The sequence below is a fragment of the Canis lupus genome, chromosome 6 (assembly GCF_011100685.1).
Source record: "Canis lupus familiaris isolate Mischka breed German Shepherd chromosome 6, alternate assembly UU_Cfam_GSD_1.0, whole genome shotgun sequence".
In the NCBI taxonomy this organism is placed as follows: domain Eukaryota; kingdom Metazoa; phylum Chordata; class Mammalia; order Carnivora; family Canidae; genus Canis; species Canis lupus.
The window spans coordinates 51,256,611-51,284,219 of NC_049227.1; the positions used below are offsets into that span (position 1 = coordinate 51,256,611).

At 40.6% G+C, this 27,609-nt stretch overlaps 1 protein-coding gene across 1 annotated transcript in view; it reads left to right on the forward strand.

Moving 5' to 3' along the window:
- Nucleotides 1-8,775: 8,775 nt before the first annotated feature.
- The window catches only part of PLPPR5 (phospholipid phosphatase related 5), a 123,985-nt gene continuing 105,151 nt past the window's right edge, over nucleotides 8,776-27,609 (forward strand). The window contains exon 1 of the mRNA XM_038541236.1: nucleotides 8,776-9,036. Within this exon, the coding sequence (XP_038397164.1) occupies nucleotides 8,833-9,036 (204 nt within the window). The 5' untranslated portion in view covers nucleotides 8,776-8,832. The remainder of the gene's footprint in view (nucleotides 9,037-27,609) is intronic.

Genomic DNA, 27,609 nt, shown 5'->3' on the forward strand with positions numbered 1-27,609 from the left:
TTAAAGACTTAAGTGTAAGACCTGAAACCATGAAACCCTTAGTAGAAAACATAGGAAAAATTTCCTTCGTATGTACCTCAGCAATTTTTTGAACATGATACTTCAAGCATAAACAACAAAATCAAAAATAAACCAATGGGGCTACACCAAACTAAAAAGCTTCCACACAGCAAAAGAGACCATCAACAAAGTGAAAAGACAACCTATGGAATGGGAAAAAATATTTGTAAACCATATATCTGATAAGAGGTAAATATTCAAAATATATAAAGAATTCATACAACTAAATAGCAAAAAAAACAATAACTCGATTAAAAATGGGCAAAGGACCTAAATGGACATCTCTCCAAAAGAGAAACACAAAAGGCCAACAGGTGCATGCAAAAATGTTCAACATCACGTCATTAGAGAAATGCAAATTAAAACCACAATGAAAAAAATTAAAAAAAATAAAACCACAATGAGATATCACCTCATGCCTGTTATAACGGCCACCATCAGAAAGACAAGAGATAACAGATGCTGGTATGGATGCAGAGAAAAGAAATCCTTGTGCGGTGTTGGTGGGCTTATAAATTGGTGCAGCCACCATGGAAAAATAGCAACATTTAAAATAAATAATAACAACCATATGATCCAACAATCCACTTCTGAGAATATATCCAAAGGAAATGAAAAACCTACCTTGAGGGGATCCCTGGGTGGCTCAGGGGTTTAGTGCCTGCCTTTGGCCCAGGGCATGATCCTGGAGACTCAGGATCAGGATCGAGTCCCCCGCTGGGCTCCCTGCAGGGAGCCTGCTTCTCCCTCTGCCTGTGTCTCTGTCTCTCTCTCTCTCTCTGTGTGTGTGTGTGTGTCTCTCATGAATAAATAAATAAAATCTTTAAAAAAAAAAAGGAAAACCTACCTTGAAAAGATATCCACACCCCCATGTTCATAGAAGCATTATTTATAATAGCCAAGTCATAAAAACAACCTAAGTGTTCATTGATGAATGAATGGATGACATTTTGTGGTGTATATAGGTATATACAACAGAATATTATTCAGACATAAAAAACACAAAGAGATTCTACTATTTGCCACAACATGGCTGGAACTTGGAAAACATTAGAAAGTAAATCAAAGAAAGACAAATATTGCATGACCTCATTTACATGTGGAATCCAAAAACAAGCAAATAAAAACACAAAAAAATAAGCTCATAGAGGAAGAAATCAGATTATGGTTACCAGAAATTGAGGGTAAAGGGGGAAGGGGTTGGAGGAGGTTGGTCAGAAGGCACAAACTCTCAGGTAGAAGATAAGTAAGTGTTGGGGATGTGATATACAACAGCTAACACTGTTGTATGATACACAGGAAAGTTAAGAGAGTAAATCCTAAGAGTTCTCATCAAAAGGAGAACATTTTTTCTTTTGTTTTTATTGTATATGAGAATATGGATGTTAGCTCAGTCTATTGGGGGTCATTTCACAGTACATGTAAATCAAACCATAATGCTGTATGCCTCACTCTAATACAGCGATGTACTTCAATTACTTCTCAGTAAAACTGGAAAAAAAAAAGAGTTCCTCTAAAAAATATGAAGGGTTTCTATTAATAAAAGCAGTAGTTCCCCAAGATACTCTATTTTATGAGACTTTTATGAAGTTAATTAAGATTTTACTATTCATGTTCTTCTATTTTTATTAGAGATCCATATGAGCCAGAAGAATATTAAAGCAAGTCATCAGTGAGTGGAAAACAAACTAAAATATTTTATTCTTACCCATTACATTAAATGGAAGACATCATTACATCTGAAACATTGCTTACAATAAGATTGATATAATAAAATATGATTAATCAATACCTGATTCAATAACAAAAAGCGATAATCAGAAGTTAATGATACAAGCACAGTGATGATTCTCTTCCAAAAACTTCCCCCATCTTTTCTTTCAAAGTGTTACAACATATAAATACTTAAATTTTAGAGTTAATGCTTTCTGCTACTACCTTCCAATGCAGTAATTAAGACATTATTTTCTTTCCTTGACCAAAAAATTACTCTTCTTGCTTATTGTTGTAAGCCCACAGGGTGAAAAAAGTCCAGAAATTTGATAATCCTTTCAAGTATGATGAAATTTACAGCCGAAAAATTCATTAAGCCAGACATCTTTATGCCCTCACTAAAATAGCATTCTGAAAATTATCTGATTCTACCAATAGTTGATTATGGTCCATATATGAGCATAAGGAACCATTCTGAGTGTCTAGTTTCGCTGTATCTTTGTTTCAATCGTTACCCAGTACACTGAAGGACAACCAAACAAGTGCTAATTACCATTCACAATCTGTTTCATTGACAAAGGACCTGCAGCTGTCATGAGCATAGTTTGTCCCACATTTTCCAAAACACCTCTAAAGAAATTCTGTTTCTCAGTGTTAGCAGGATTTGTGATTTTGTTTAGGACAGTCCTCATTTATCATAGCACAAGTAACGACTTTCAGGTGTCTTCAAATAACATGAACTTACATAGACAATTCAGCACGATTTTATGCAGGCACGTTTCCAAATGGATCAATGAAAGTTCTGCTGATCCAGCAGTAGCAAGATTAATTATGCCAGAGGAGTCATAACAACTGTGCTGATCATTTATTGTCATGAATGGCCTAGGCTCTGTGTTACATCTTGGTGAAGTAGGCAGCCTTTTCCTCTTTTTAGAAGGAGAAACTATAGAAATTAAGGAATTGAAATGACTCCACCAAGTTCCCATAATTATGAACCTACAGAACGAAAATATCTGTTGAGTTCTCAGTCCTTGGGCTTAAGCACCACTTCCATGACACACTCCTATGTCTTTATCTTTAATACTTGTTTAAAGCTATTCTTAGGGAACTGAATATTTTGAAACTTTCCCCCCATGTTATGGATCCATTGACTTACATTTAACCAAGGAATGTGGGGTTTTAATGATTCAAACATAGGGCAAATAATCCAATATTCACAGATGTGGAAACATATCCAATGGCAAATAATCTGGAGTTTCTTAAATTGGAATTAAGAGCTGGGGAGAAAATTCAGCACCCGCTTAGATTAGACATTTTCTCCTCCTAATTATGATATATTTTCTAATGCAGAGTTGCCCAATGCTTTGATATTTCCAAAGCAATTTATAAATAGAAGCCTTTCAATGTTTTTGTAAAGATTCACTAACCCAATTTTACAGATAAGCAAACCGAGATTCAGAGAGGCTGACTGCCATGGCCACATAGTAAGTATCATCAGCATGTTTCATTAACTCTTGCTAACTCAATAATTTAAGATTTTTACTTTAATATAGGAGTGTTCATTTGATAGCATGTTACATTTTTCTATTCTTTCCCAGCCTCAATGTCTTATAAATTTTAACTCTTTTACTTAGTCCATCAATTTCATGCCTCTATACCTTCAGTGAAATATAACTAGAGTTAATATGTGCTCCAATAAAATATGTGCTTGGATTGTGATCACTGTTTTGAAAGTGAAAACTTAAAATAATACTGGAAATATAGAGGAATACAATAAGCTGTAATCCAGTCACAGAGTAAGGCATTTTAAAGATATCTCAGATGTTGTAACTGAAGATAAATACTACTTTTCCAGATCAGAAGTTTCTGGCCCCAGGATGCCCGGGTGGCTCGGTAGTTTAGCATCTGCCTTTGGCTCAGGGTGTGATCCTGGAGTCCCAGGATCAAGTCCCGCATCTGGATCCCTGCATGGAGCCTGCTTCTCCCTCTGCCTGTGTCTCTGCGTCTTTCTCTCATTCTGTGTCTCTCATGAATAAATAAATAAAATCTTAAAAAAAAAAAAAGAAGTTTCTGGCCCCTGTGATAAACATCCTGTTACAAATGGAACCTCAAAGACAGACATACACATTACTATACTAGTTGTTTTTCCTCCTGTTTCCTTGAGAATGCAGCTCCCTCCAACATCAAGCACTGAAGATGATTACATGAGGATGCCGGGCATCCTGTCCATAATAATGATGTCCATAATCAGAGGCCAAGTGTAATCCCAAAGTCCCTAGCTCTCTTTAGTTTGCCTTTGAAGAATCTGTATTTTTGAATTCATATGAACACATTTAAGCACATTTCTTGGGTTAAACAGTTCCACATCTTAAGTATCTGAGATGTTTTCTGTATCAAATTGTTTGGGAAGTAGTAAACTAGTGTCTTTGCTCCTTCTCTAGATCCAATTCAATAAAGACCTGTCAAGATATTGCCTTCTGTACTTCAATAATTTTTAGAATGAGCCAGATGCCTTTACTTCTTCTGAAAGCAATTACCTGGCCTATTAAAAAAAATGACTTTCCAATGTCTATTCCCATTAGATCCTTTACCAATCTATGTGTTAATATTTAAAGTTCTTCATTAGTACAAAGTCATCTAACTCTTCACACTCATGAATCTCTTCAAACATCTGCAGCTCAGGTTTAGCATGATGAACATTTTTTTTTTTTTTTTTTGTCTTTGTCATTGATTTTGTCAATGCTGTTGTCAAAAAAAGGACACTATTCTTTTGGAGATGCTTCCCTAGTTTGTCTTGTGTAAAGTCTTCTGAATCCTTCACCTCACTATCTCAGCTATGCATTGAAAGTGATGTTATTTTTTCTGTTTTTGCACCATGGAATGAGAAAAGTTCAGGAAATTCCCTTGACTTACCTCTGAGCTACTTGAAACACATGGAAACCCAACACTTAACATTCTGTATCTTCTTTAGTCCTTGGAAATGCTCAGCCATCTTTGCCAAAACCATGCTATTCTATAAACTAATGAGGGCCAAATCCTTAGATGTTAGTGGAAAAGCCTCAGTCTCCCTCTATTGCTAGCCACAGATGTGCCGAATCCAATTGGTAATAATCTTGAGGAGCTAGGTACATCTCCAGTTCTCTTCTAGCAAGCACCTTAGATTTTCAAAGTTAAAGAGGAATGCATTCATTTATCTGGCTATGCACAAATATTCAATGCTTGGCTTCCTAAAGAGTATTCATTTGTTTGGTCTTTGCACGGATATCAGCATAAAGATCTACTCCAAATTTTTGTACATTTGTTTTCTGTCTGTAGACAAAAAGGTATAAACCATATGGACAAGGGCTATATATTCTCATGCTGGTCCAGCACCTTACTAGTTCTTATTAGAACATTAATATTGAAGTGGGAAGATGAGAGATATTGGAATTGGTGAATGACTCCCCCAAGATTTGTCTCCGTATTCATCATGGTTCATGTTTTATGAGTGAAGAAAAAGAGTAAGATCAGAGTGGTTGTTAAGATGTGCAAATAAATATAATATGAATCACTGGAGGTAAAAGCTATAAATGCCACATTTTTTACCTCAATAATCTACCTTGGTGGGAGCTAAAATGGGGAGAATTTGCAGGACTGGATAATGTTTTAAGAAAGACTGACTGCTGGGGTGCCTGGGTGCTCAGGCCACGATCCCAGGGTCCAGGGTTGAGTCCCACATCGGGCTCCTTGCAGGGAGCCTGCTTTTCCCTCTGCCTGAGTCTCTGCCTCTCTTTCTGTGGGTCTCTCATGAAGAAATAAATAAAATCCTTAGGGGAAAAAAAAAAAAAAAAAAGAAAGATCGACTGCTATAATATATTTGAAAGCACAATGATGTGCCTAAGAATTAAATTAAATTAAGAATTTAGGCAAGGATTCCCAAGGATTAAATATGAGCAGCGCTGTTGTTAATTTAAAAACGATAGAAAGGTAAATTAAAAATTGAGGTAGAGTTTGTAAGGGTTCTTTGAAGTTGAAAAGATGTATTTTGGAAAAGAATGAGCCTAATTAATGTATAAGAAAATAAAGTGAAGAAACATACCAAACAAATACCTTCTTTGGGCTAGGTACTTTACATAGTCTTATTTAATTGTCAAAATAAGCCCAGAGGTAAGAAAAATTAGTTCATTTTATCCCTCAAAAAGCTCAGATTCAGGAAAGTAAAATAACCAGCCCAAAGGCACATAGCTCATGCTCTTTCATCCACTTCACATCATTTCTATGAATAACCAATCTGCTCAAATATTCATGGAAGTTGAACTTAATATTGGTATCTTTATAATGTGAATTAAGATTCAGTATTAACTCTGAATTTCAGCATTGGATCATTAGTCAACCATGAATCGGTCAACAATACTATTTGACTGTCTATGTCTTATATGGACAAATGATGGGGATATTGAAGATTCTGAAGAAAAATATCTTATTCCTGAGATAACAGCATCTGAAAGAGAAGACAAAATGTGCATAAATCTATAGAAAAGTGTATACATCTACAGAAATAGGGATGCCCCCAGAATTGTTTTGTAAGGCAAAAATTAGAAGGAAGTGACTCGTGATAGATGTTGGAGAGACCTGAGTTAAGGTCTCTAAAAGTCCAGATATGTTTATGTGTACAAGTCAAATTTTATAAAATTTAAATGTGACACAGGTATTCACTACGTGCCGGACATAACTGAGCATCATTAATCCTCGTATCAACCTTGTATTAGTTGGTAATAATATTATCCTGATTTTACTAGTGACGAAACTAAAGCAGAAAAGAGTCAAGCATCTTGGCCAGGTTTCCAGAGCTGGTACGTGGCAGAGCTTGGATTTGAACCGAAGCAATACCAGAGCTGCTACGCTTACATTAACCGTATACGTTCAGTGCCAGTATGCCATGTAAGTGGGCATGGACGTCAAGATTATGATTCCCTAAGCCTTGACATATACCTCGCCACTGTCCTTAGTCATTAATTTACTCACCAGATATTTACTGAATACCTACAATGTGGCATACGCTGCTCATGCTGGGGACGAGAGAGTGAACAGGACAGACTAGGACCCTGCTTTGTTACATCCACAGGTCTAGGCACCCCATACACGTTAACAATGCAGGACATGCATTTTAATTTCAAAAATAATGCATGTTTTCATTGGCTCGGATAAATCACCTCCATCACTTTCCTTAATCCGAATGACCCTTAAAATCTACCCTTAAAATATTAAGACCATTCCAAAAATTCTATTAAGTAGGAAGGTTTGGGAGATGCCTGGGTACAACCAGAGGAGCAGTTTAAACACTCTCAAGCTCTTCATAGGATTCTCTGAATGGGTTTTAAATCATGTATCTTTGTAGTAGTTACATTTTCATAATATGGCAAGCCACTTTTGTCCATTAAGGAACGATTTCCTCCCACTGCCCCAAATTGCTTATTATACAAGTTGTTCAGGGTCTTTTATCTAGCAAGTAGTTATTAAATGATGTTTAATAACATGTGGTGGATAAGGTATCCCTCATTAAGGACATTTCACACTGCTATTACTTCCCCAACATAGCAATCTTTTGCCAAATTTAAATGGCCTTATTAGCCTACCAATGCTGCTTTTTTCCTGATGCTAAAGATCCACCTCTGAAAATCATCAAGTACAACCCATCAAAATGAATGAATATTCTGGAAACCTGCTAAAGTAATCTACATTTTAACCAGAGGGGAAGGGCTCTGGGAATATTCTCATCCCCCTGTCTCTAGCATATGCTTCCTCACCTGTTCTTTCCGAGTGGAGGCTGTGAGCAGCGGCAGGCTCTGCTAAGGTCCTCCCCCACCTCCACCTCCACCGCCTCCCCCAAGTTCGCTGGCTGAGCTTGCACCCACAAGGCATCCCCAAACTGGGTTCTTTACAGATCTGCAGAGCTATGCACACGCGTGCGTGCCCATGTATGGGCGTGCTTCGTGCGCGCGTGGCGTGAGCCCGCGCTGGTGTCCCTCCCCGTCCACCCGACCCGTGGAGAGTCCCCGCAGTCCCCGGAGCTCCGGGCACAGCGGGAAGAGGCGCCCTGCCCCCTCCCCTCCCCCAGGCGGCCGGCGCCGCTGCGCCCCAGGCCCCTGCAGTGCCTCCTCCCGGGAGCAGCTAGAGAGGAGCTGGCAGCGGACGAGCGAGTGGGGAGCACGCGGAGGAGGAAGGGGCCGCTATGCCAGATGCTCCTGGCGCTGCTGAACTGTGACTGTGGCTCTGCATTCAAGGCCCCGCGGGGCTGGCGGGGAGCAGAGAAAGTCGGAATGTGAAACGCCCTGCGCCGCTGTCAGGGCGCCTGGGAAGCGGCGCGGCGCGGCGCGGCGGCTGCGCGGGGGTCGGGTCGGAGTCGGGGTCGGGGTCGGGGCGCGCGCCGGGGACACTCGCCAGGGCGCCCCGCGGGCGCTGCGCTCCCGAGACGCGGCCGCGCACCGTCTGCCCCGGCGTCCGCGGGTTCCTGCTCGGCCCCGCTGCTGCCTCGGAAAGGAGTTTCTAGAAGCTCCTTCTCCGCTGCCTCCCCTCCCCTCCCCTCCCCTCCCCCCTCCCCCCCGTGTTCGGCTTTTCCCTCCGCGAGCAGCGCCGGCAGCTCCGCCGCGCCCGCCCTCCGCGGGGCGCAGGTGCCGCCCGCCCGGCTCGTGCCGCCGCGTCCGCCGACGCCGCCTCCTCCGGGCCGGCCCGGGGGCTGCGCCCGCGCTGCTGCGGCGCCGACGCTCGCTGCTCGCTCGGCCGCCCGCGGGGCGCTGCGGCCGCCGCCGGCCTCCGGGGGACTCCCCGCCCTCCCGCGCGACCCCGCGGCCGGGCGGGCGGCGCTTGCGGCGGGCGGCGGGCGGCGGGCGGGGGGCGGGGAGGGGAGCGGGGGCTCGCCCGGGGGGACGGCCGCCTCCTCCGCAGCCCGCCGGCGCCTGGGCTCCCGGCGCTGCCTCCGCCTCTGCCCGCGGCCGCGCCTCGCCGTCCCGCCGCCCCCGGTGGCGGCCCCGCGGCCCCGGCAGGGGGCCCCCGCGGCGGCCCGCGGCGCTCGGCAGCAGCATGCTCTATTTCCAGATGGTGATCATGGCAGGGACGGTGATGCTGGCGTACTACTTCGAGTACACCGACACGTTCAGCGTGAACGTGCAGGGCTTCTTCTGCCACGACAGCGCCTACCGCAAGCCCTACCCGGGCCCGGAGGACCGCAGCGCCGTGCCCCCCGCGCTCCTCTACTCGCTGGCCGCCGGGGTCCCCGTGCTCGTGGTAAGCCCGGGGGGGGGGGGGCGCCGAGGTCGGGGCGGCGGAGCTCCTGGCGAGCCGAGCGCAGCCCCTGCCCCGGGGGAGCGTGCGGCGGGCGGCCCGCGGCCCCGATCCCCGCCGAGGCGCAGGGGAGCCCGCGGGCGGGTGGGTGCCTCCGCGCCCAGCGACCCGGAGCGGGCCTCGGCCGCGGGGGGGGGGTGGGGGGCGGCTCCCGGGGCACCACCGCCTCGCCGTCCAGATGCAAGTGCCCGGGGCGCTAAGCTGACCAGGACCGGGCGCCTGCAACAGACTCCGGGAACTGCCAGGGGCAGAGGCTCCCGGCAGGGGCTGCTGGAAATTCCAGCAGGAGCCGGAGGACGAGATGCGTTGAACGGCGGCTCGGCTCTGGCTCTCGGGGCAGCTTAGGTGCTTTGCTCTGACAGCCTGGCTGCGAGGGCCTGGCGGATTTACGGCGTGTGTGTGTGTGTGTGTGTGTGTGTGTGTGTTTTCGGACACACGCACACACACACGTCGGTCATTATTAGGATGGCGAGCGCATCGTAATCTACGTATGTGAACGTGGTGCGAAGTTCTCGGTAGGGGACCTGGTGCTGGTTCTTCGGAGGATGCGATGGGTCCTGGCTGGGTCCGAGCGTGCAGGTGTCCTCCCCGCGGCGCTGCCCGCTCTCTCCAGCCCCCAACACGTGACGGGCAGTTAGGAAACGAAGAGGAGAGGGAAAGGGAAGTTTGAGGTCCAGTGGTGGAACGTGACAATCTCAACGAATGAATGTTGGGAACATCACTCGGACCCACTGGGTGTGGACATTCATGTCTACTTTGATTTTAGGGGAAAATGATTTCATGTTTTTTTTTTCCCAGAAGATGAGAAGTTCCTAACACGCATAATGGAATTCCACCAAGGAACTTCTTGGTAACTTCAAAGTAACTTCGTTTATCTCAGGCCCCCATGATAGTCGACTTTGAATTCAGCTTGGCTGTCCTGGTTGGACAAGTGTTAGACCTTGCGCCAGAAAATGCCTTGTTTTGTTTTGTTTTGTCTGATATTGTAATTTGCTAAAAGTCCACCTTCATGTTTGTGTTCTCTCCCTTCCATTTGAAAAACTGAGAGAGGAGAGGAAATTTAGTCATTTTAGGGATTTCTTCTCTCTGCAGATGTTGGGTTTTCAGGCACATGTTTTCTGAATAGCCCAGGGATTTTTCTGTGTGATTTATTTATTTATTTATTTATTTATTTAAGAAAAAGTCTGTCTCTTTCAGGTCACTGGTTTGGTTATGACCATAATCAATAAGGTCTGTAACTTGGCCCTTGGTAATTACCATTCCGTGTCTTACTTAAATGAGATACCATTTCAGATCCTAACCTTCCGTCCATGGTGGCAGGTGCCAGTTAGAGACGAGAACATATTGGCCTTAAGATGTTGGTTATTTCCCACTTACAGGGAAGCTAGGAGGAGAAAGGGAATGAAGTCATTATTGAGTGCATACTCTGTGCTGGGCACTGATAAGCCATAACTGCATTTATTCTTCAGAGCATTCCTCTTCAGATAACATTTAAGGACACTGAGGATCAGATAATAAAATGGAAACACTTGAAAATAAAAATGGTGGGTGTGGTGCTTGTACACCCATGGGACTGATGCCAAATGCCATGCTACTTCTACTACTTCTAAAGAACATGTTCTATGAGAGGGGACAAGAGATGGCTAATGCGACAGGCATCTAGAATAAAAATTGAGGGAGGATCTGACTTAATTAATTTCCACGTTTTGACTTTTAGTTCTTAAGTTGCGAGAGAAAGAATTTAGGAGGCCCATCTGAAGAGAAGGACATGTAGGGTTTTAGAGGCTAGCTGAGCTGCTGGCCCTTGTTTCCTCTTCTGCTTCTCCGAATAGCATGCTCTCACAATGTGAGAGGTGGGGAACAGTAATGGCACCTCTGTCTTTCCCTTCCTCTCAAAAACACTGGCTTAGCATAGTCACTTTGCATGAAAACAGTATTACTGATAATAATAATATTAGTTGTGCCCATCATTTGTTGAGTTATATACCTTATACTTGTCTAATATTTGCATTATCTATGAAAGCATTTGTTATTATTGTCACCTGATATTTGCAAAAACTGAGGCTTAGAAAGATAAGGTAACTTGCCCAAGTTATGACACAAAATGTTATACTCAGAATTTTAACCCTACTTGGTCAACCTCCAGAGCTGGAGCCTTTTCTATTATAATACAAAATTCAGTTTACTCATAAGTTATTCTAAATAAATGCCTCAGGCAGTCTCCTCCCCCCTTTTCCATTTCTTGGACTGTACTGATAAATGTTCCTCGTATTGTATATTTTTTAGCCTTCAAAAGTCATTTTTAATTCTTTTTTTTAATTCTTTAGATTAATTTGAAAACTAGCTCTCCTCACTACCACAAGCTGTGGTTTTGTTTCATACTTGCTAAGTTCATTTATCTAAAAATCAAAAGCAATATATCTTTTCAGTTTTATCACTTTTATGTAGTGTTGATTTGGAGCCCAGGTTTGGAATCTAACAAATTTGGATTCAGATCCAAAGTACATCCTGCTGCTATGTTAACAGTTGGGAACTCTACTTGCTGTGTAACCTTGAGCAACTTATTTAAGCTTGTTAAGCCTCAATTTCCTAAGTCACAGGATTTTGAATATTAAATTAGGTATAATACATAAATGTCACCCTTGGCCGTTAGCGGATTCTCCATAAGAGATAAGAGATCAGTAAATCATTAGCATGGTTAATGAAATGATAATTCAGTTAATGTTTATTGAATTCCTATGTTGCAAGCATGACATCAGACAGAGTAGACGTTATAAAGGAAACTTCAGAAATAAACCAAACTCCTAAGGAGTTTACAGCCTAATTTGGGAAATTAGGTAAATATGCCAAGGTCATAATATAAATCACCGTAATAGAAGTGTGCGCACACACACATACATATACACACACCACAAAGACCTTTGGTGGGTTCAGAAGAGGACAAGCTTGTTTTTATCTAGGGGAAAGGCCTCATGAAGGAAATGGTGGCTTTTGAGATGTGACTTGCAGAAGAGGCTGGAATGGATTTGGCATCAGGACATCACAGAAGCAGCTACACGGATAGCCACTTGGTAGCAGAAAACGTAGGCTGTGCTCTTGAAACAGCAAGTGGTTTGTCTTGTTTCTAAGAGTGGTGTGTGGGGAACACTGAGGATATACGGCTGAAGGGGAAGACTAGCGTCTCATTGATGAGTCCTGGAATGCCCGGCTGAATATTTTTCTCAAGTTGTTTGGGAACTGACTAGGGACATTGTCTAATGGAGGGTGTTTTAGGACATTTTGGGGACAGTTGTATAGGGCTCTCCTTTATTAAAATTCCAGTATAAGAATTTCAAACTTTAAATTTTATCCTCAAGTCTATTTTGTGTTGTGAAATATTAATTTAATTGTGTTTTCAGAAAATACCTGTAACTTGGGATCATTTACAAAGATGGCTTTGTTGTTGTTGTTGTTGTTGTTGTTGAAGATCTTATTTATTTCTTTGAGATGGAGTGTGAGAGAGAGCATGAGTAGAGGGAGGGGCAGAGGGAGAGACAGACTCCCTGCTGAGTGGGGAGCCCCAACAGTGGGGCTTGATCCCAGGATGCTAGGGTCATGGCCTGAGCCGGAGGCAGATGCTTATCCAGCTGAGCCACCCCGGTGCCCCAAAGACAACATGCTTTATAAGCTCTTTGAAAATGTCCTATTCACCTTGATCTGTGTAGCATTTGCTGAAGCACCACATACATAATTTTATGGACATAAATTTAATTAGTGATCTTTGATTTTTCATTGATTGAAAGATTTGGGGATGACAATATTTTCTGCACCCCAACTTTGGATAGAGTGGCCATGAGCAGCTCTTGTTCCTTAGATCATTAAGCAACAACACAGGTGATTTGAAGGACACCAGGGCTAGAACATTCATCTTCATAGAGCCAGAACCAAGGCAGAAAAAAACCGGCAGTGAACCCATTTCATACTCATGATAATCCTATGAGGGATTATCTGCAGGGCAGATTTGAGTGTTAGGAAACATTTCTGATTCCTAATGTCTGCATCCTCAGGAAACTTCCTCTGGACTCTGAGACTGTGAGGGATGCAGCTACTGCTGTTGTCCCAAGGGTGTTGAGTCACTAAATGTGATGGGTAGATAATAACAGAAAGACATCTTGTGTCCAGGCCCTCCAGCTTATTATATCAAAGTGTCTGAAGCTTTCCCATGGACCTCTTCTATGAACCTCGCCTTGAGTGCTTGCTCCTATTTCAGCTCCTGGAACACATGCCTGTGGCATGGTGCTGAAGAAGCACGGATATGGGTGTCCGACAAGCCTGGATTCTTATCTGCATTTCTCTCACTTACTCTACATGTGACCTTGGGCAAAAATTTCTTATTCATAAACTGGAGATAAAAATGCCTACCTCTTGAGAGGTTAAGATCACAGACTCTGGAGTCAGACTACTTGAAGCCCAGATCTGCCGTTTTCCCGCTGTGTGAACCTGAGCCAGTCTTTCTACACCTGTTTCTTCCACTGTAAAATGGAGATAATATGAGTATTGACCTCATAGGGTTATCATGAGTATGAAATGGGTTCACTTAGATATCTGAGGAGTGCCCAGCTAAGTACGTATTAGCTATACCATTAGTCCTCTCCAGGTTGTGATGATTAATCAAGATAATCTATTTAAGGCACCTAGCAAAATGTGTTTTGTCAGTGGATTCCAGAGCTGATAAAATACTAAAGGTGGAAAGAGGCCACCTGATTCAACCCACTCACCCACAAAAATTGGGGAGTCTGAACAGCAAGAGTAGCAAAACTCAGAACTCTGTTATTGGCACCAAGTCAATGATTCCTACCTTTGATGATCCCTCTATTTTTTCAAATAGGCTGACACTAGCTAGTACTTCTTATGCAGCAGACCCTGTGTTAGATACATTTAGCATTACTTCATTTAATGCTCACCACTGTAGTACTATCATTAAATCCACTTATAGATGAGAAATATGTTTAAGTCAGATTATGTGTCAGACTTGTGTTAAATTATTTAAATCTATTAATTCATTTTTTACCTTCAGCTTATGAAGGAAATTTGGATGTGAAGATGTTGGAGTGCCAGCCAGGAGTTCCCCATTGACAGTGTCAGAATCCCCAAAGCCTGTGCCTCTAGTTCTTCTATTACATCCCTTTATCCTAACCCATTAAATAGATCTTTAAAGATACTCGGTCATAGTGATTCAATACTAGAGGAGTCAAAATTTTATCAAACCTTTTACCCTCCATTTCAGTTTTTCTGGTTTGATCAGAAGCTCTGTGTCCCAGTGTAGATGATGGTTTCAGTGTGGTGTAGGAGATTGTTTTGTTTCCTGTTAAGCTCAAAATGTTGTAGGGAGGTGGGTGGCAGCAGAAGGGATTCAAAGATATTTCTGTTATTCTGATCGGAAGCCATGGTTCTTATCTCTGTATCATATGCTGATCCACTGCTGCAGGAACCTGCATTTATGTGGAACCGCTGTCTGGTTTCTAGGTCTGCACACTACGGGGCAGGGGTTCTATTTCTAAGGCATGTTTCTTAAAATGGGACTTAGCACTAAATTTGGGGTGCAGCAAACTCATTGAAATTGTGTGTAAATACTATATATATATATATATATATAGTAAATATATATATATACACACATACATATACACAAACACATTTTTCTAGTAAGAGCCTCTGTAGCTTTATCAGATTGTCAGATATACAAGATTCCCTAAAAGTTAGAACCACACTTTGAGGGTTTATGAATCTGATTAAACTCCTCCATATGTCTCTTAGGACCTTCCCTCACTTAGATAGTCTCATTCATATTCATTCATTCATATTTTCCTTCCTTTCCTGCATTTCTTTTTGTCTCTCTTTTTCCAAAGATCCTCTCCACTTTGCATACTGGTAAAGGAGACAGTGATGCCGAGGGGAAGACAGAGGCTGGTCTAAAAACCAGCTAGCGTTCCTCTGCTTCTCCTTTCTCTCTCCCCTTCTCCCTCTGCTTCTCCTTCTCCCCATCCTCTTGTCCCTTTTTCTCTTCCTGTCTTCTTTGTCCCCTCCAACTCCTATCCCTTGGTAATCCCTGTGGTTTTTCTGGGCCAGTTACCTTATCTGAAAAATGTGGACTTATTTCTTCCTACCTCTCAGAGCTGTTGTGAGAATAAAATAGGTGAGAATATACTTTGGAGACAAAATGAAGAAAACATACTGCGAGCAGATTACATGGGTTATATACCCACTGGTCACTGGAGATGATTATGACCGCTCATAGCATGACTACATCCCAATCTTTTGTATAGTTTGAGACAAAATAATGTTTCCAGGGAACAATATTGATACCATCTGTTAAGCATGTGCTGTATCATATTAATTTTTAAACTAGCATTTTTCCAAAAGGACGTTATTTGTAAAAGTTTTAAATGATAATGTATCTACTAGGTACTAGGTACAATGCTATTGCTTGAACTTGTATAATGAGGAAGGTATATTCACTGCCCTTCAGGCGTTCGGATATTGTGCAGCAAGTTATAGCTGCAAGCCTCCGCTTCCTTGTCTGTAAGATTGAGATAATGACACTTAACATGATGATTTATGAGAATTAAATATGAGCATGCATCAAGTACTCAATAACTGATAGCTGCTCTTTTAGCATAAATGCCAATAATATTTATTGATAGTACATAGTGAAATGACATCAGGTGGCTTAATCATTTCTGTGAAACGAATGAAGCAAACCTATTATTTTTCACTTTAACCCTTTCATGTAGTCTGTGCAGTAATACATCTAGGGAGCTTTAGCAGTTCCCTCCAGCTGGTAAATGACACATCTAGGATCTGAATCTATTACTTCAAGTCCAATGCTCTGTTGGCTACATGCAGTTTCCCACTAATTTCATTCCCAACATAAATAGTGACATTTCTAGAAGACAGAGGTGAGTTAAAGCATATCAATTATGTATCGGTGTGCTGTTTACAGTATCCATATATTTGTTAATGTATAGGCTCAGTTACAACCAGACATGGCAATGGGATGTTCAAAGACATGTTGAAAGACAAAACTTCATTGGCTTTTAGAACCAGTGGAATAGCCAATAGAGCAGCTCAGCCTTCCCATTCATTCATCAAGTTGAGTGGCAAGTTCTGATCTCAGAGATCTTAACCTATAGTTAGGAGGATCCTTTTAACAGACTGGAAAATCATAAAGAATATCATTTGGATGGAAGATATTTTAAAATATGTGGAGTTCTATATTCAGTACTATTTAAACTATTTCTGAGAGTGCCAGTTTTCACTCAGCAGGCTGGTTATTTTTTTTAGTCTTATTATGACAGATGTAGTTTGAAAATCACTGTCAGTAAAACCACCATTTTTTTTTGTTATTGTTGTATGAAACAGAATCCGAAAGATTTTTTTCCCAGATCAGGTGCATTTAAGATTCTAAAGGCAGGGGCAGCCCAGGTGGCTCAGCGGTTTAGCGCTGCCTTCAGCCCAGGGCATGATCCTGGAGACCCGGGATCGAGTCCCACATCAGGCTCTCTGCATGGGGCCTGCTTCTCCCTCTGCCTGTGTCTCTGCATCCCCGTCTCTCATGAATAAATAAATTTTAAAAAATTTAAGAAAAAAGATTCTAAAGGCAGTCTTTTGGTGGATATTTCTCAGTGAGTGAATATGTAAGTGAATGTGTTTGTGTGTGTGTGTGTGTATACAGTGCATATATATAATTTGGTCTGTAATAAACTTGGAATTTCTTATATGGATTAATTTTTATCTCTCTTGCTTCTAACCTCTATAATGCTCCACCATCCACCCCTTTCTCCTTCCAAAAAACCCCCCAACTTTCTGGAACATTCTGCTATATCTCTTCAGACTTAGCAGTAAGCAAATTTCTTGGACTCCCACATTCTCCTCTATGACTCCTTTAGACTCTTCAGCAGATTATGATATTAAAATAGCCTTATATTGTGCTTTATGTTGTATTTCTTTTTATTCCTGTTTCCATCACTAGACATAAGCATCTCAAAGTCAGGGTATTATAATCTGACTAGAGCTAATTTCATCATACCCAATTCTTCAGTTATTCTCAGTAGGTAAGTTATTCAGGCACCAACTAAGGTTGTGATATGAGGTTGTAATGACCAAATTCTGATGAGCATGCAGTTACTTAAAAACCATTTGTTAAAACAGGCAAAAAAAAAAAAAAAAAAAAAAAAGTCCACATGCCCTGTTCTGTATGCTCAGTGAACTGACAGCTCTTTGCCCTTTGAGGTGTCTTAAGTGTATGAACCCCTGTATGAAAGGTTCATCACAGACAAGGTTGGATTCTGTGCCCTTGCATTGATGTGCTTCATGCAGAAATCCTAAACCACTGGCTGGACCCAAGATCCGCTGAGAATAAGCCACTGGAGTATAGGTTACAGGCCTCACTGCAGTCTTATGGGTTATTCATTCAAGGATAGAAAGAATGTCCAAACTATTTTAGTCAATCCACATAGCTTGAAAATATTTAATTTCACCAATAAAGATTCTATTCTTAGCATTCATCATGCTAATTAAGAGTCATTTCTTTCATCAACAAAAAATCATTTTTCATATTCATAACTCTAATTAAATCAGTTATTAATTAACATACAGATAGCAAAAAGACTTGTAGCAGCCTCTTTAGGTTGGGCTTTTTTCTGATAAAATGTTAGTGACTTTCCAAGACTCTCCCTGTATTCCTCATTCCCTCTTTCCCTGAACAATATTCAGTGAGTAGCATACCTTGAAAATGAGGCTAAAAGAGCTTACTTGGTTTGTTCCAAATCCCAAAACCAGGATTAAATCCCAACTTTCCCTTCTTCAAATCTTTCAAAGTATAAAAGACTTATGAAATCATAGGTCAGTTAAATACAGATGTAGTCCTGACATATCTACGTATTACCAAAATAGCTTGTGGCATTTCCTCTCTAAGGGAAGCAGGATTTGTGTTGATAGAACCAGAACCTCTATCCTGAGTAAATTGTGTATTGTTTTTCTCATGTGATGATCCCCATTTTTTAAAGAGTGCTTTCAATCATGCCAGCAAAAACTGTACTTTTCTATCAAGATTTTTTAATTGAGGTTTCAGATTTATCTTTTTCTCACACTGGGGTGCACAGAAGCACTTTTCATACTGAGAAGCATCTTATATTTCCAGAGATCTCCTCAAAGCAGAATGCCAAGTTTTCACAGACACCAAAATTGAGCAGTCTTGGATAGAGATAGTGCACCTGGAGCCTCATATTGTAATTTAAAATGAATTCCTAACATTTCCAGTTAAAAAACAAAATATTATCTTTGGGTTGGTGACAATGACCTCTTCCTTCACATGTGCCTTTGCAGTGTTGGGTTCGTTCAGTTACTAAACTGAATGAAGAGACTTAGTCAAAACTACGTGACAACCCTTTTGGTCTTTCACAAAGAGACCTTTGTTTCCTCTTCATTCTGGCTCCTAATCACATGATTATTTGGGGTCCCCTTTTTATTTCTCCTGGGGCTAAGTCTAGAATACAGATACAGGAATCCAGTAAACACTTTATTCAAGCTACACTATCAGGCGCTTTTTGACATTCAATTTTTGGAAAAGATTTGTGAATCCAATGTTAGAAGATGCTTCTTTGTGGCTGAGATTTGTTAGTCATGAAAGCAGCCTTAGAAATCATTTAGTTTCATCTCTTAATTTTCAAACAAATGGTCAGACAAATTAAGGGACTTGCCCACGGTCATGCAATTAATGAGGAATGATACAAATAGCTGTCATATGTGGGCACTGGGTATTTATCAGGCATTACCATGAGTACTTTATATATATTAATTGAATCCTCCCATCATTGAAGATAGGCACAACTGTAATCTCAGTTTACAGATGAGGACATTGAAGCACGAAAAGATTAAACAAGTGGCCCAGAACCCCACAGCAAGGAAGTTGACATACCTTAGCAAAATGGCAGATATGTGCTTTTAACACAGAGATGGGCCTTGTCCCCTTACCAAATTTTTTGCCATCTCCTGGTGGGGCTAAGATCACCTGCAAGAAATTGTTCCGCATAGCAGTATTAGTTGGGAGGGAGAGAGGAAGACTATGTGATTATTATGGGAGCTTTTCCCTCGTGGCTTTTATACTGTTGACCGAAAAGATTTCACTGAATATTGTATTTACAATTGACACTGTCTGTGATAGTGAAAAGGTAGTGATAGATAAAGAAAAAGAACATTTAACTCTCAAATCATTTGGTTCTCCGATGTCTTTTATGCTTCTAACATCAAATATTTTTAGGCAAAAAGTTAAACTAAGTTTGAAACTTGCTGCAAGTAGATGTAATAAAAACCTACCCATTTTTGATGCACAGATTCCAAAGTCTTATAGTGTTATTTTAATATAACACAATATAATATAACACTATATATAATTAACATATAGCATAGCTACTGCACCCAAGGCAGAGTCATTATGTTAAGTTTGTCAACTAGTTAGAGGCGTGAAAGAAATACACAGTGATGTGTGTGTGTGTGTGTGTGTGTGTGTATTTCAAGGAAAAGCATAGACATTTATATATTTGTATGTTTTGAAGTCATTTTTTTAAGGGACTTAAGATACTCTTAAAATTATTGTAGAAATATTTGGTCCAATCCTGTAGTCCCATTTTCTGCAAAATAGCAGTGACTTGAGGAGTCAGTTCTTTACTGTGCTGTGCTTTATGTTATTTTCCCTCTTCATCATTTCCATCTGCTTAAATACTTTCCAGCCTTTACTTTAGGCAACCACAATCCCACTTCTTTCATAACTCCTCCTTTGATGCTTCTAGTCAACAGTGATCTACCTGGCCTTTAAAATCCTTTTTGAATAATAGTCTGTCTTCTTAGATACTTTCCATAAAAGTGTAGTTGTGGACGAGGGATAGGGAGCTGGAGAGACAGCAAGACCAAAGAAAAGGTACAGTAGCGATAATGTAATAAAGTATGGAAATAGTGAGTTCTGGTAATACATTTTATATATACAGGTTTTATGATGATCTGAAATTAAGAGAGAGAGAGAGGAAGGAGGGGAGGGAGGAAGGGAGGAAGAAAGAAAGAAGAGAAACTCACTGGCCTGAGAGGCAGTGAGCTTTCCTCATTACTTCTGCTGTTTACTGCCTTTGAGGTCTTGAGAAAATCAAGTAGTTCTGTCCCCTGTATCATTAGATACTTGATTTGGAAGAGTTTGAACGCCACCTGGGGCAGGAGACCAACAGACTGACTCATGATTCCTTACATAGCCTTTTATGTGTATGAAACAAGTGTCACTATTAGGACATTTTACCTTTCTTTAAAAAAGGAAAAAGATTTCATTTATTTATTTATGAGAGACACAGAGAGAGAGAGAGGCAGAGACATAGGCAGAGGCAGGCTCCCTGCAGGGAGCCTGATGCGGGACTCAATTCCAGGATCCCAGGAATCATGTCTTGAGCCGAAGGCAGGCGCTCAACCACTGAGCCACCCAGGCACCCAACACTTTACCTTTCAATGAAGTAGTTTATCTCTCTGAGTTTTGTCTGCTTCCAGGCCTCTCACCATTTGAAACCAGTATCATATGATGTTATTTTTCAGTACTTTGACGATTCTTCTTCTTCTTCTTCTTCTTCTTCTTCTTCTTCTTCTTCTTCTTCTTCTTCTTCTTCTTCTTCTTCTTCTTCTTCTTCTTCCTTCTTCTTCTTCTTCTTCTTCTTCTTCTTCTTCTTCTTCTTCTTCTTCTTCTTCTTCTTCTTCTTCTTCTTCTTCATTTCTTCGACAGAGTTTTCATGTTCACATGGCATGGATTTGAGTCTGGCTTTCCCAGCTGACCTTACTTGACAAGGTAGGGCACCAGCACTGAATGATGTATTCCAGGTGTACTTTCTCCCCTGGCAAATACATCAGAAGGTCTGCATACTGTTTTCTTTAATGCATTAGCCTTGGGGTCAGTATAAAGTCTCCTTGTGGTTGATTTTCTCATTTGTAAAGGAAGTAGGTTCGACTTTTCTTCAGGTAGACAAAAGCACTGGATGATGATGTACACTGTCTCCTTCCCATGACCATAGTAGACATTGCTAAGAAATTGTGGCATTTTCTTCCCAAATGAGACTGATCTAGGTTTTCAGTCCTTGAGGTAGAACTCTAGGCAACATCTTCTAAGTGGATTTGCTGTCTTGCAGTCAGATAATTGTTAAAATTCCAGTTGTATGTCACATATAAAATGTAGTACACTACATATTTATGTATTACAACTAATTACATGAGAGTATTTTGCCCATAAAAAGGAATTTAAATTTAGAAAATATGTCTTGTATATTTTTGCCTCTTGCTCACTACATAGTGCCTAATATAATGCCTTTCAAATGGTAGATATTAGTAATTATTAATGTATTTAAAGAACACAATTGGAGAAGCAGGAATTGAAGTTATTTGGGGTACCCATTGCTAGATACTTACGTTATAAAGTCCAAATTATCTTTCCAAAACCCATTTTTTAATGTTTTAGTTACCAGTCATCCCTGATTTCAGATATTTTCCCCACGCACATTAATTTTTCATTTATTCATTTATTTGTAAATTTAATCAGTCATATAAAATATAGTTCAAAATATTTACTTCAGATGGAGAATATTTCAAACACCTATCATTTTGTTTTAAAAATCTTTAACATCATCATATTTTTACTTCTGTAACCATATTTCCCCCATCTTTAATTGTACACAGCACAAACTTTTACAACTGTAAATTGTTACTCTGTAAGCATTTCTGTAGCATATGCTTTCTCTTAATCAGATGTGACATAGTCTGTATTTCAATACTTCTCCCTCTGTTTTTCTTTTTTTAGAATGAATTGGTGGATTTAAAGAGCATATCATCTTCCATTCTATTTTGTAAATCAAATAAGCAATACATTCTACATTGAAAATTTGTCTATTTGGTAAATTAGAAAACTTTTTTTGATCTTCTGATGTAGGATTCAGCTAGCTGGCAGAGTTTCTTTCTTCCTTCCTTTCTTTCTTTCTTTCTTTCTTTCTTTCTTTCTTTCTTTCTTTCTTTCTTTTTTTTTTTCAGAGGTTTTATTTATTTATTTGAGAGAGAAGACAGACAGAGCACCAGCCCAGACAGAAGCAGAGGGAGAAGGACAAGCAGACTCTGCGCTGAGCACAGAGCCTAACACAGGCCTTTATGTGGGGCTAGATCTCAGGACCCTGAGATTATGACCTGAGCTGAGACCAAGAGTTGGATGCCCAACTGACTGAGCCACTCAGGTGTCCTCCTGCTGGCAGAGTTTCTAAATGAAATAAGTCATGACTTTATTGTCACTCAGATCTCTGAATCATAGTCTGTACATTTTCATTACTAATCCTAAATTAAGAGTTGAAACGTTTGACTCAATACATAGAACTGTTTTTGAGAAGAGTTTGTTTCCTTAGAGAGTGATAAAAATTAGCGGTACTTTAGAAAATGACATTAATGAGTAAAGAAAGATTTAATGCTGCTTGGGTAGGCAAATTACTTACAACTTCAATTAGCTTCAGAAGGAACCAGGAAAATGAAATTGGGATTTTATCGCTTATGAATACTTTTCATTGAAATTCAAGATTTCCCAGTTAGAGTGAAAAATCAACCAAGTGCAAATTAGCTGCCTACCTTTCCAATGGGTGCAAATGAAATAGCCTGCTAGCAATCACATTGAAGTACAATGATTTGGAATTCAATAATTCTTTCCTTCGTTTGTCCATTAAAAAACAGTTACTGAATTCTCCCTGGACAAGGCTTTGTATGTGTAATGGACACCGCATATTCAAAGATAGAAGAAAGGATCCCTCTCCTCAAGGAAGTCAAAGTTTAGTGTTACGGGAGACTTAAAATAGACTAATTCTGAAAACTGGCCTGAGAGAGGAAGACAGAAGGAATGAGATTTCTGAGAGGAGGCGCCCTTGGCTAGTCAGGGCAGTGAGGGAAGGGCAAGAGCATACATATACAAAGCCATTTAGGCTGGAGAAACCTTTCCTGTTGAAGGGACTCCAAGAATGTCTGTAATGGAAAGGCAGATGGCACAGAAATAATAAGGTTCAAAACTTAAGGACACATAGTAGAAAATACATTACGATAATACGCAGGGATTCCCTTACCAGCATGAAGAGGTAAATCTTTGATACACATTCTAATGTCTTAGACTCACTTTCTCTGTCTGCAAAATGGGACATCTAAATCTGCCTGTCTTACAAGTAATTCTGTTTCTGTGACTGATCTTAATTTAGTTTACTAAAAGGAAAACATTAGAACATTGTTTTAGAGTTTTAAGGAATCTAGAGAAATAGTCATCACGTTGATCTTGACTGCCAAGTGTGTTCCAGAAGTGCTTACATTTTCCTACTTTAAAATAAAAATACTGCTGTGAAATAAACTTTTAATTAGATAGTGCCTAAGAGGACAACCTCTCTGACATACATATTACATGGTTTTCAATCATTATTTGCAACTTGGACAGTGCTAAAAGATTGGTATTGGTACAACTATGAAAGCTTACATTGATATATACAAGTAAAATTTAAATTGGCAAGGGTGTTTTTGTTACTATTGCTATGTTTTTCTTCTATAATTAGGATACCTTGTCTTGCATTTTCTAAATTACATAGCAGGTGGGCTCACCTGTGTAGTAAATATCTTTAATCTCCTCATTTTAAATTGGAAGGTAAAGTGAAATATATACATCTATGTGTTGCTCTAGAAATCTGAGAGCATGATATTCTAGTTTTTTTAGAAAGCATGGATTGAAATTTATGTGAAACCGAGCAGTACTATTCTTGGTAGGTGAAATTCATATTTTCCAGTTTATGGTATTAAGGATTAAATGTAAAAAAAAGGATTAAATGTTCTTGGTTTTCTTGCAAGATGCTCTATCCTTCTAAATTTAGTCATCTAATTAAGATTTCCATTCATGGGAAGTGACTTTAAAGAGCACATAAGACAGGCTTTTATACAAACAAGCTTTGATTGGATTAATTGGATTTGCATAAATTTTATGATGTGAATATGCAGTGTCTTGGCTTCATTCACTTAGAAGGGAGAACTTAAAGGAATCAGAAAGAGAAAACACATGAAAGGTTGCAAAGGAACCATGTAAAAACAGGTTAATGGCATGGAAGCACAAACTGTAAGGAGCTAAAGCAGTCCAAGCTTGAGCAATAAATAAACTGGCCAAGCCTAGAAAAGCTGAGCATAGGAAAAAAGGGATGGGAAATTCAGACAGACCACAAGATTTGAGTGTTTTTTTTTCCCCCTGAAGACCTGTAGCCTTTGCACTTGACATGGGTTTGATGACAGGGTCTAGAAGGCTGGTGGTACATGTAGGACTGAGAAGGCCAAGTGAGGATGGCAACATGGACTGTGGGCAGGCAGGCTTCTGGCAAGTAGCTCTCTTGGAGGGTCACTTGGTTTTCAGAGGCCAGTGCTGCCCCAAGGTTACCGAAGAGATGGTAGCCTGGAACTGGTACACTAACAAGTGGGACAGAGCAGGGCCGGATGGAGGAAGCAAAGACGTGGTGTGGTCTCATAAAGGTGCACACGAAGGGCAGCCCGGGTGGCTCAGCGGTTTAGCGCCACCTTCGGCCCAGGGTCTGATCCTGGAGACCCGGGATCGAGTCCCACGTTGGGCTCCCTGCATGGAGCCTGCTTCTCCCTCTGCCTGTGTCTCTGCCTCTCTTTCTCTCTGTGTCTCTCATGAATAAATAAATAAAATCTTTAAAACAACAACAAAAAAAGGTGCACATGAGTAAGACAGGGTGGGCTGGTCAGAACAGGCAAGTCCAGGGGACCTGGGGAACTGAACAGGATTGTGGGATGAGGCCCTACACATACAGTCCACAGTGCTGGGGGTCAGCAGCCCACATCAGGATCACCAGCAGGCAGGACCAGGACCCCTTCCCAGCAGGCGGCCATCAGAGCCCAGAAACCGATTCTGAGCAGAGTCTAAACAACAGGTATGGGCTAATGGAATTAAGAAAGCATTGGTGTGGAACCAGACTTTGGACTTTACAGCTGCTAGTGCACAAGTGATCTGCAGAATATTCCTTCTGATATTCATGCACTCATTAATGTGAGACACCAGCAGTAGCAACAACATGACCCTTTATATTTGTGTAAGGCTCTGTCATTCACAGAATGGCTCACAATAATAATGCAACATAGATTGTAATCATGTTGAGATGATGAAATCCAGGCTTAGGAAAATTAGATTTGCTCATAGTCGTGCAGCCCAAACAGTGGCAGAATTAATTAATCTAATTAGAATGTGTCCCTGATGTATTAAACCTTTGTTTGTAACCTACTTTGCAGTGAATAAAGACAACGGTAACCAGAGTGAAAATAATGAGGACTCTCCCGACCTCAGGAGGTTTACAGTCCAGGCAGGGGTGCAGGCTCATGCTGATGTAACCTTAACATTTCGAAAACTCATCCCAGGTCTAGAGGAGTGACTGAGATTTAGGAGGCACTAAGTCACAGTTTGATGTATTAATGAATAGCTAGTGAAATGCTGTGGTAGCCTAGCAAAGAAAATCATCAGTTTTGACTTAGGCTATAGATAAAGCTTCTCTGGGAACATGGCATTTTGGCTACTCAATGATAGGATGCGTCCATGAGGGACAGGCATGTTTAGATTCGGTTGGAAGAGAAAAAAGAACTAATAATTATTAAGGTCGATTTAGAATCAGACATTACCTGGGTTCGGATCTTGGATCTACTGCTAACTTGTGTAATTACTTGACCTCATTGATTCTCAGCTTTCTTATGGTAGGTGCTCATTGTATTAGAAGCTAATGCTTTTGCACATGTTAATTTTGGGAGAGGCTAATTTAATTTTCACAGCAGTTCTATCATTTTGTATTATCATCATCCTTTTGCAAAAGACAAAACTGAGACTCAAAAAATCAAAAGTAATTTGCATAAAATTAAGTAATTTGAAACCAGAAGGGTCTTCCTGGTTCTAAAACCCATTCCTTTTCTACCACCCTCCAGTGACGCGCAAATGATGTATTGAGGGGGTCCAGGAGGAGTTTTTCCTCTATTTAGTCCCTTTGGCTGCATAAAGAATTTATAGAAGGACAGAGTTAGGAGCAAGTGAAAAGAGCAATAATTTATGTGTAATAGGGACTAGTCTGAATGCAACAATGAACCACCACTGATGGAGCAAAGGAGGCTTAAGGGATGAGATAAGAATCCCAGAAGAACATCAAATAGCTGAGATGCCAACTGAAAATGTAGCATTATAAAGTAAAATGAGGTGGGTCTAAAAATATAAACGTATTCAGCTAGTGAATCCAGATAATAATGGCTTGAAATAAACAACCAGAAAAAATGTATGTCTTGTGGATGTTTTGAATTAAAGAAAAAAGCTAGACCAGTAAATAGGATGGAGATGAAAAAAATATATATTAGGTACTATAATCTTACCTGGGGTCTATTTGTATTTAGCCATCTTTTCATATCTCCTTTTTTTCAATTCTGCTTTTCCCAAATTATTCTTAATTGATGTAGGATCCCAAATATACAGAAATGATAAAAATGTAAATGAGAGGGCTGTGGATTCTCATAGTACCATAAAAAATAAAGCTGTCCTGCCACTGGATATGTGATATGAATAAATATTTTTAATATATTAAAAGTATAAGCAGAGGCATGAATTCTAAGCCATACGAACTGTCTGCATATGAGTGTGTGGAGGGGTGAGGACACACTGGCACCAAGGCACGGCCACGGTGTCAGGTACACAAGTGTCCTGTCAGATCCTACATTTGTCATAGCTAATACCGTCCATTCAGGTGGCAGTTACGTTGTTCGCGAATCAACAAAGTGGAGCCTCTTTTCCTTTCTATGTCTCTTTCCCTTCCTCCCACTCGTCCTCCCTTCCTCTCTTCCTCCCTTCCTTCCTCCCTTTCTTTTTTCAGGAAATTTTCATTGACTGTCTTCTCGGTGCCAGGAAATAGATTCTGGTAATTTAAAGATAGATAAGAGTCAGGAATTCATAGTTGAGACTTGGCCATCGTAGACCTTGGGGGAATTTTTAAGCTCATTTCTGCTTTTCTCCTTTTACGCTTGATAAAAGTTTGGGGCCGTCAAAAGATTTTACAAAAAAAAAAAAAGAAAAAAAAAGATTTTACAACTTTTGCTTCCGGTTATATTCATGACCTACTTTATGGGTCATAACATCAGAGGTGGTTTTGTTTGAGTTCTGCGTGGGCATTTTGAAAGAACATTCCTTGGTTCTTTGGTTACTGGTTTACAGGACTGATTTACAAGTACTTTCCAAAAGCTTCATACCCTATAGTATACGTACACACTATATATGATATAGATGTTCTTGAGAGCCTTCTCTACGTAAGAGGATAGTTCCCTAAGAAAAGAGAGCCACCCCTCCTTAGCAAATTATCTACAAGCGTTAGCCACTCACAGGGACACTAACCTGATAAAAACATACCAGGAAGAAGGTATGCCTAA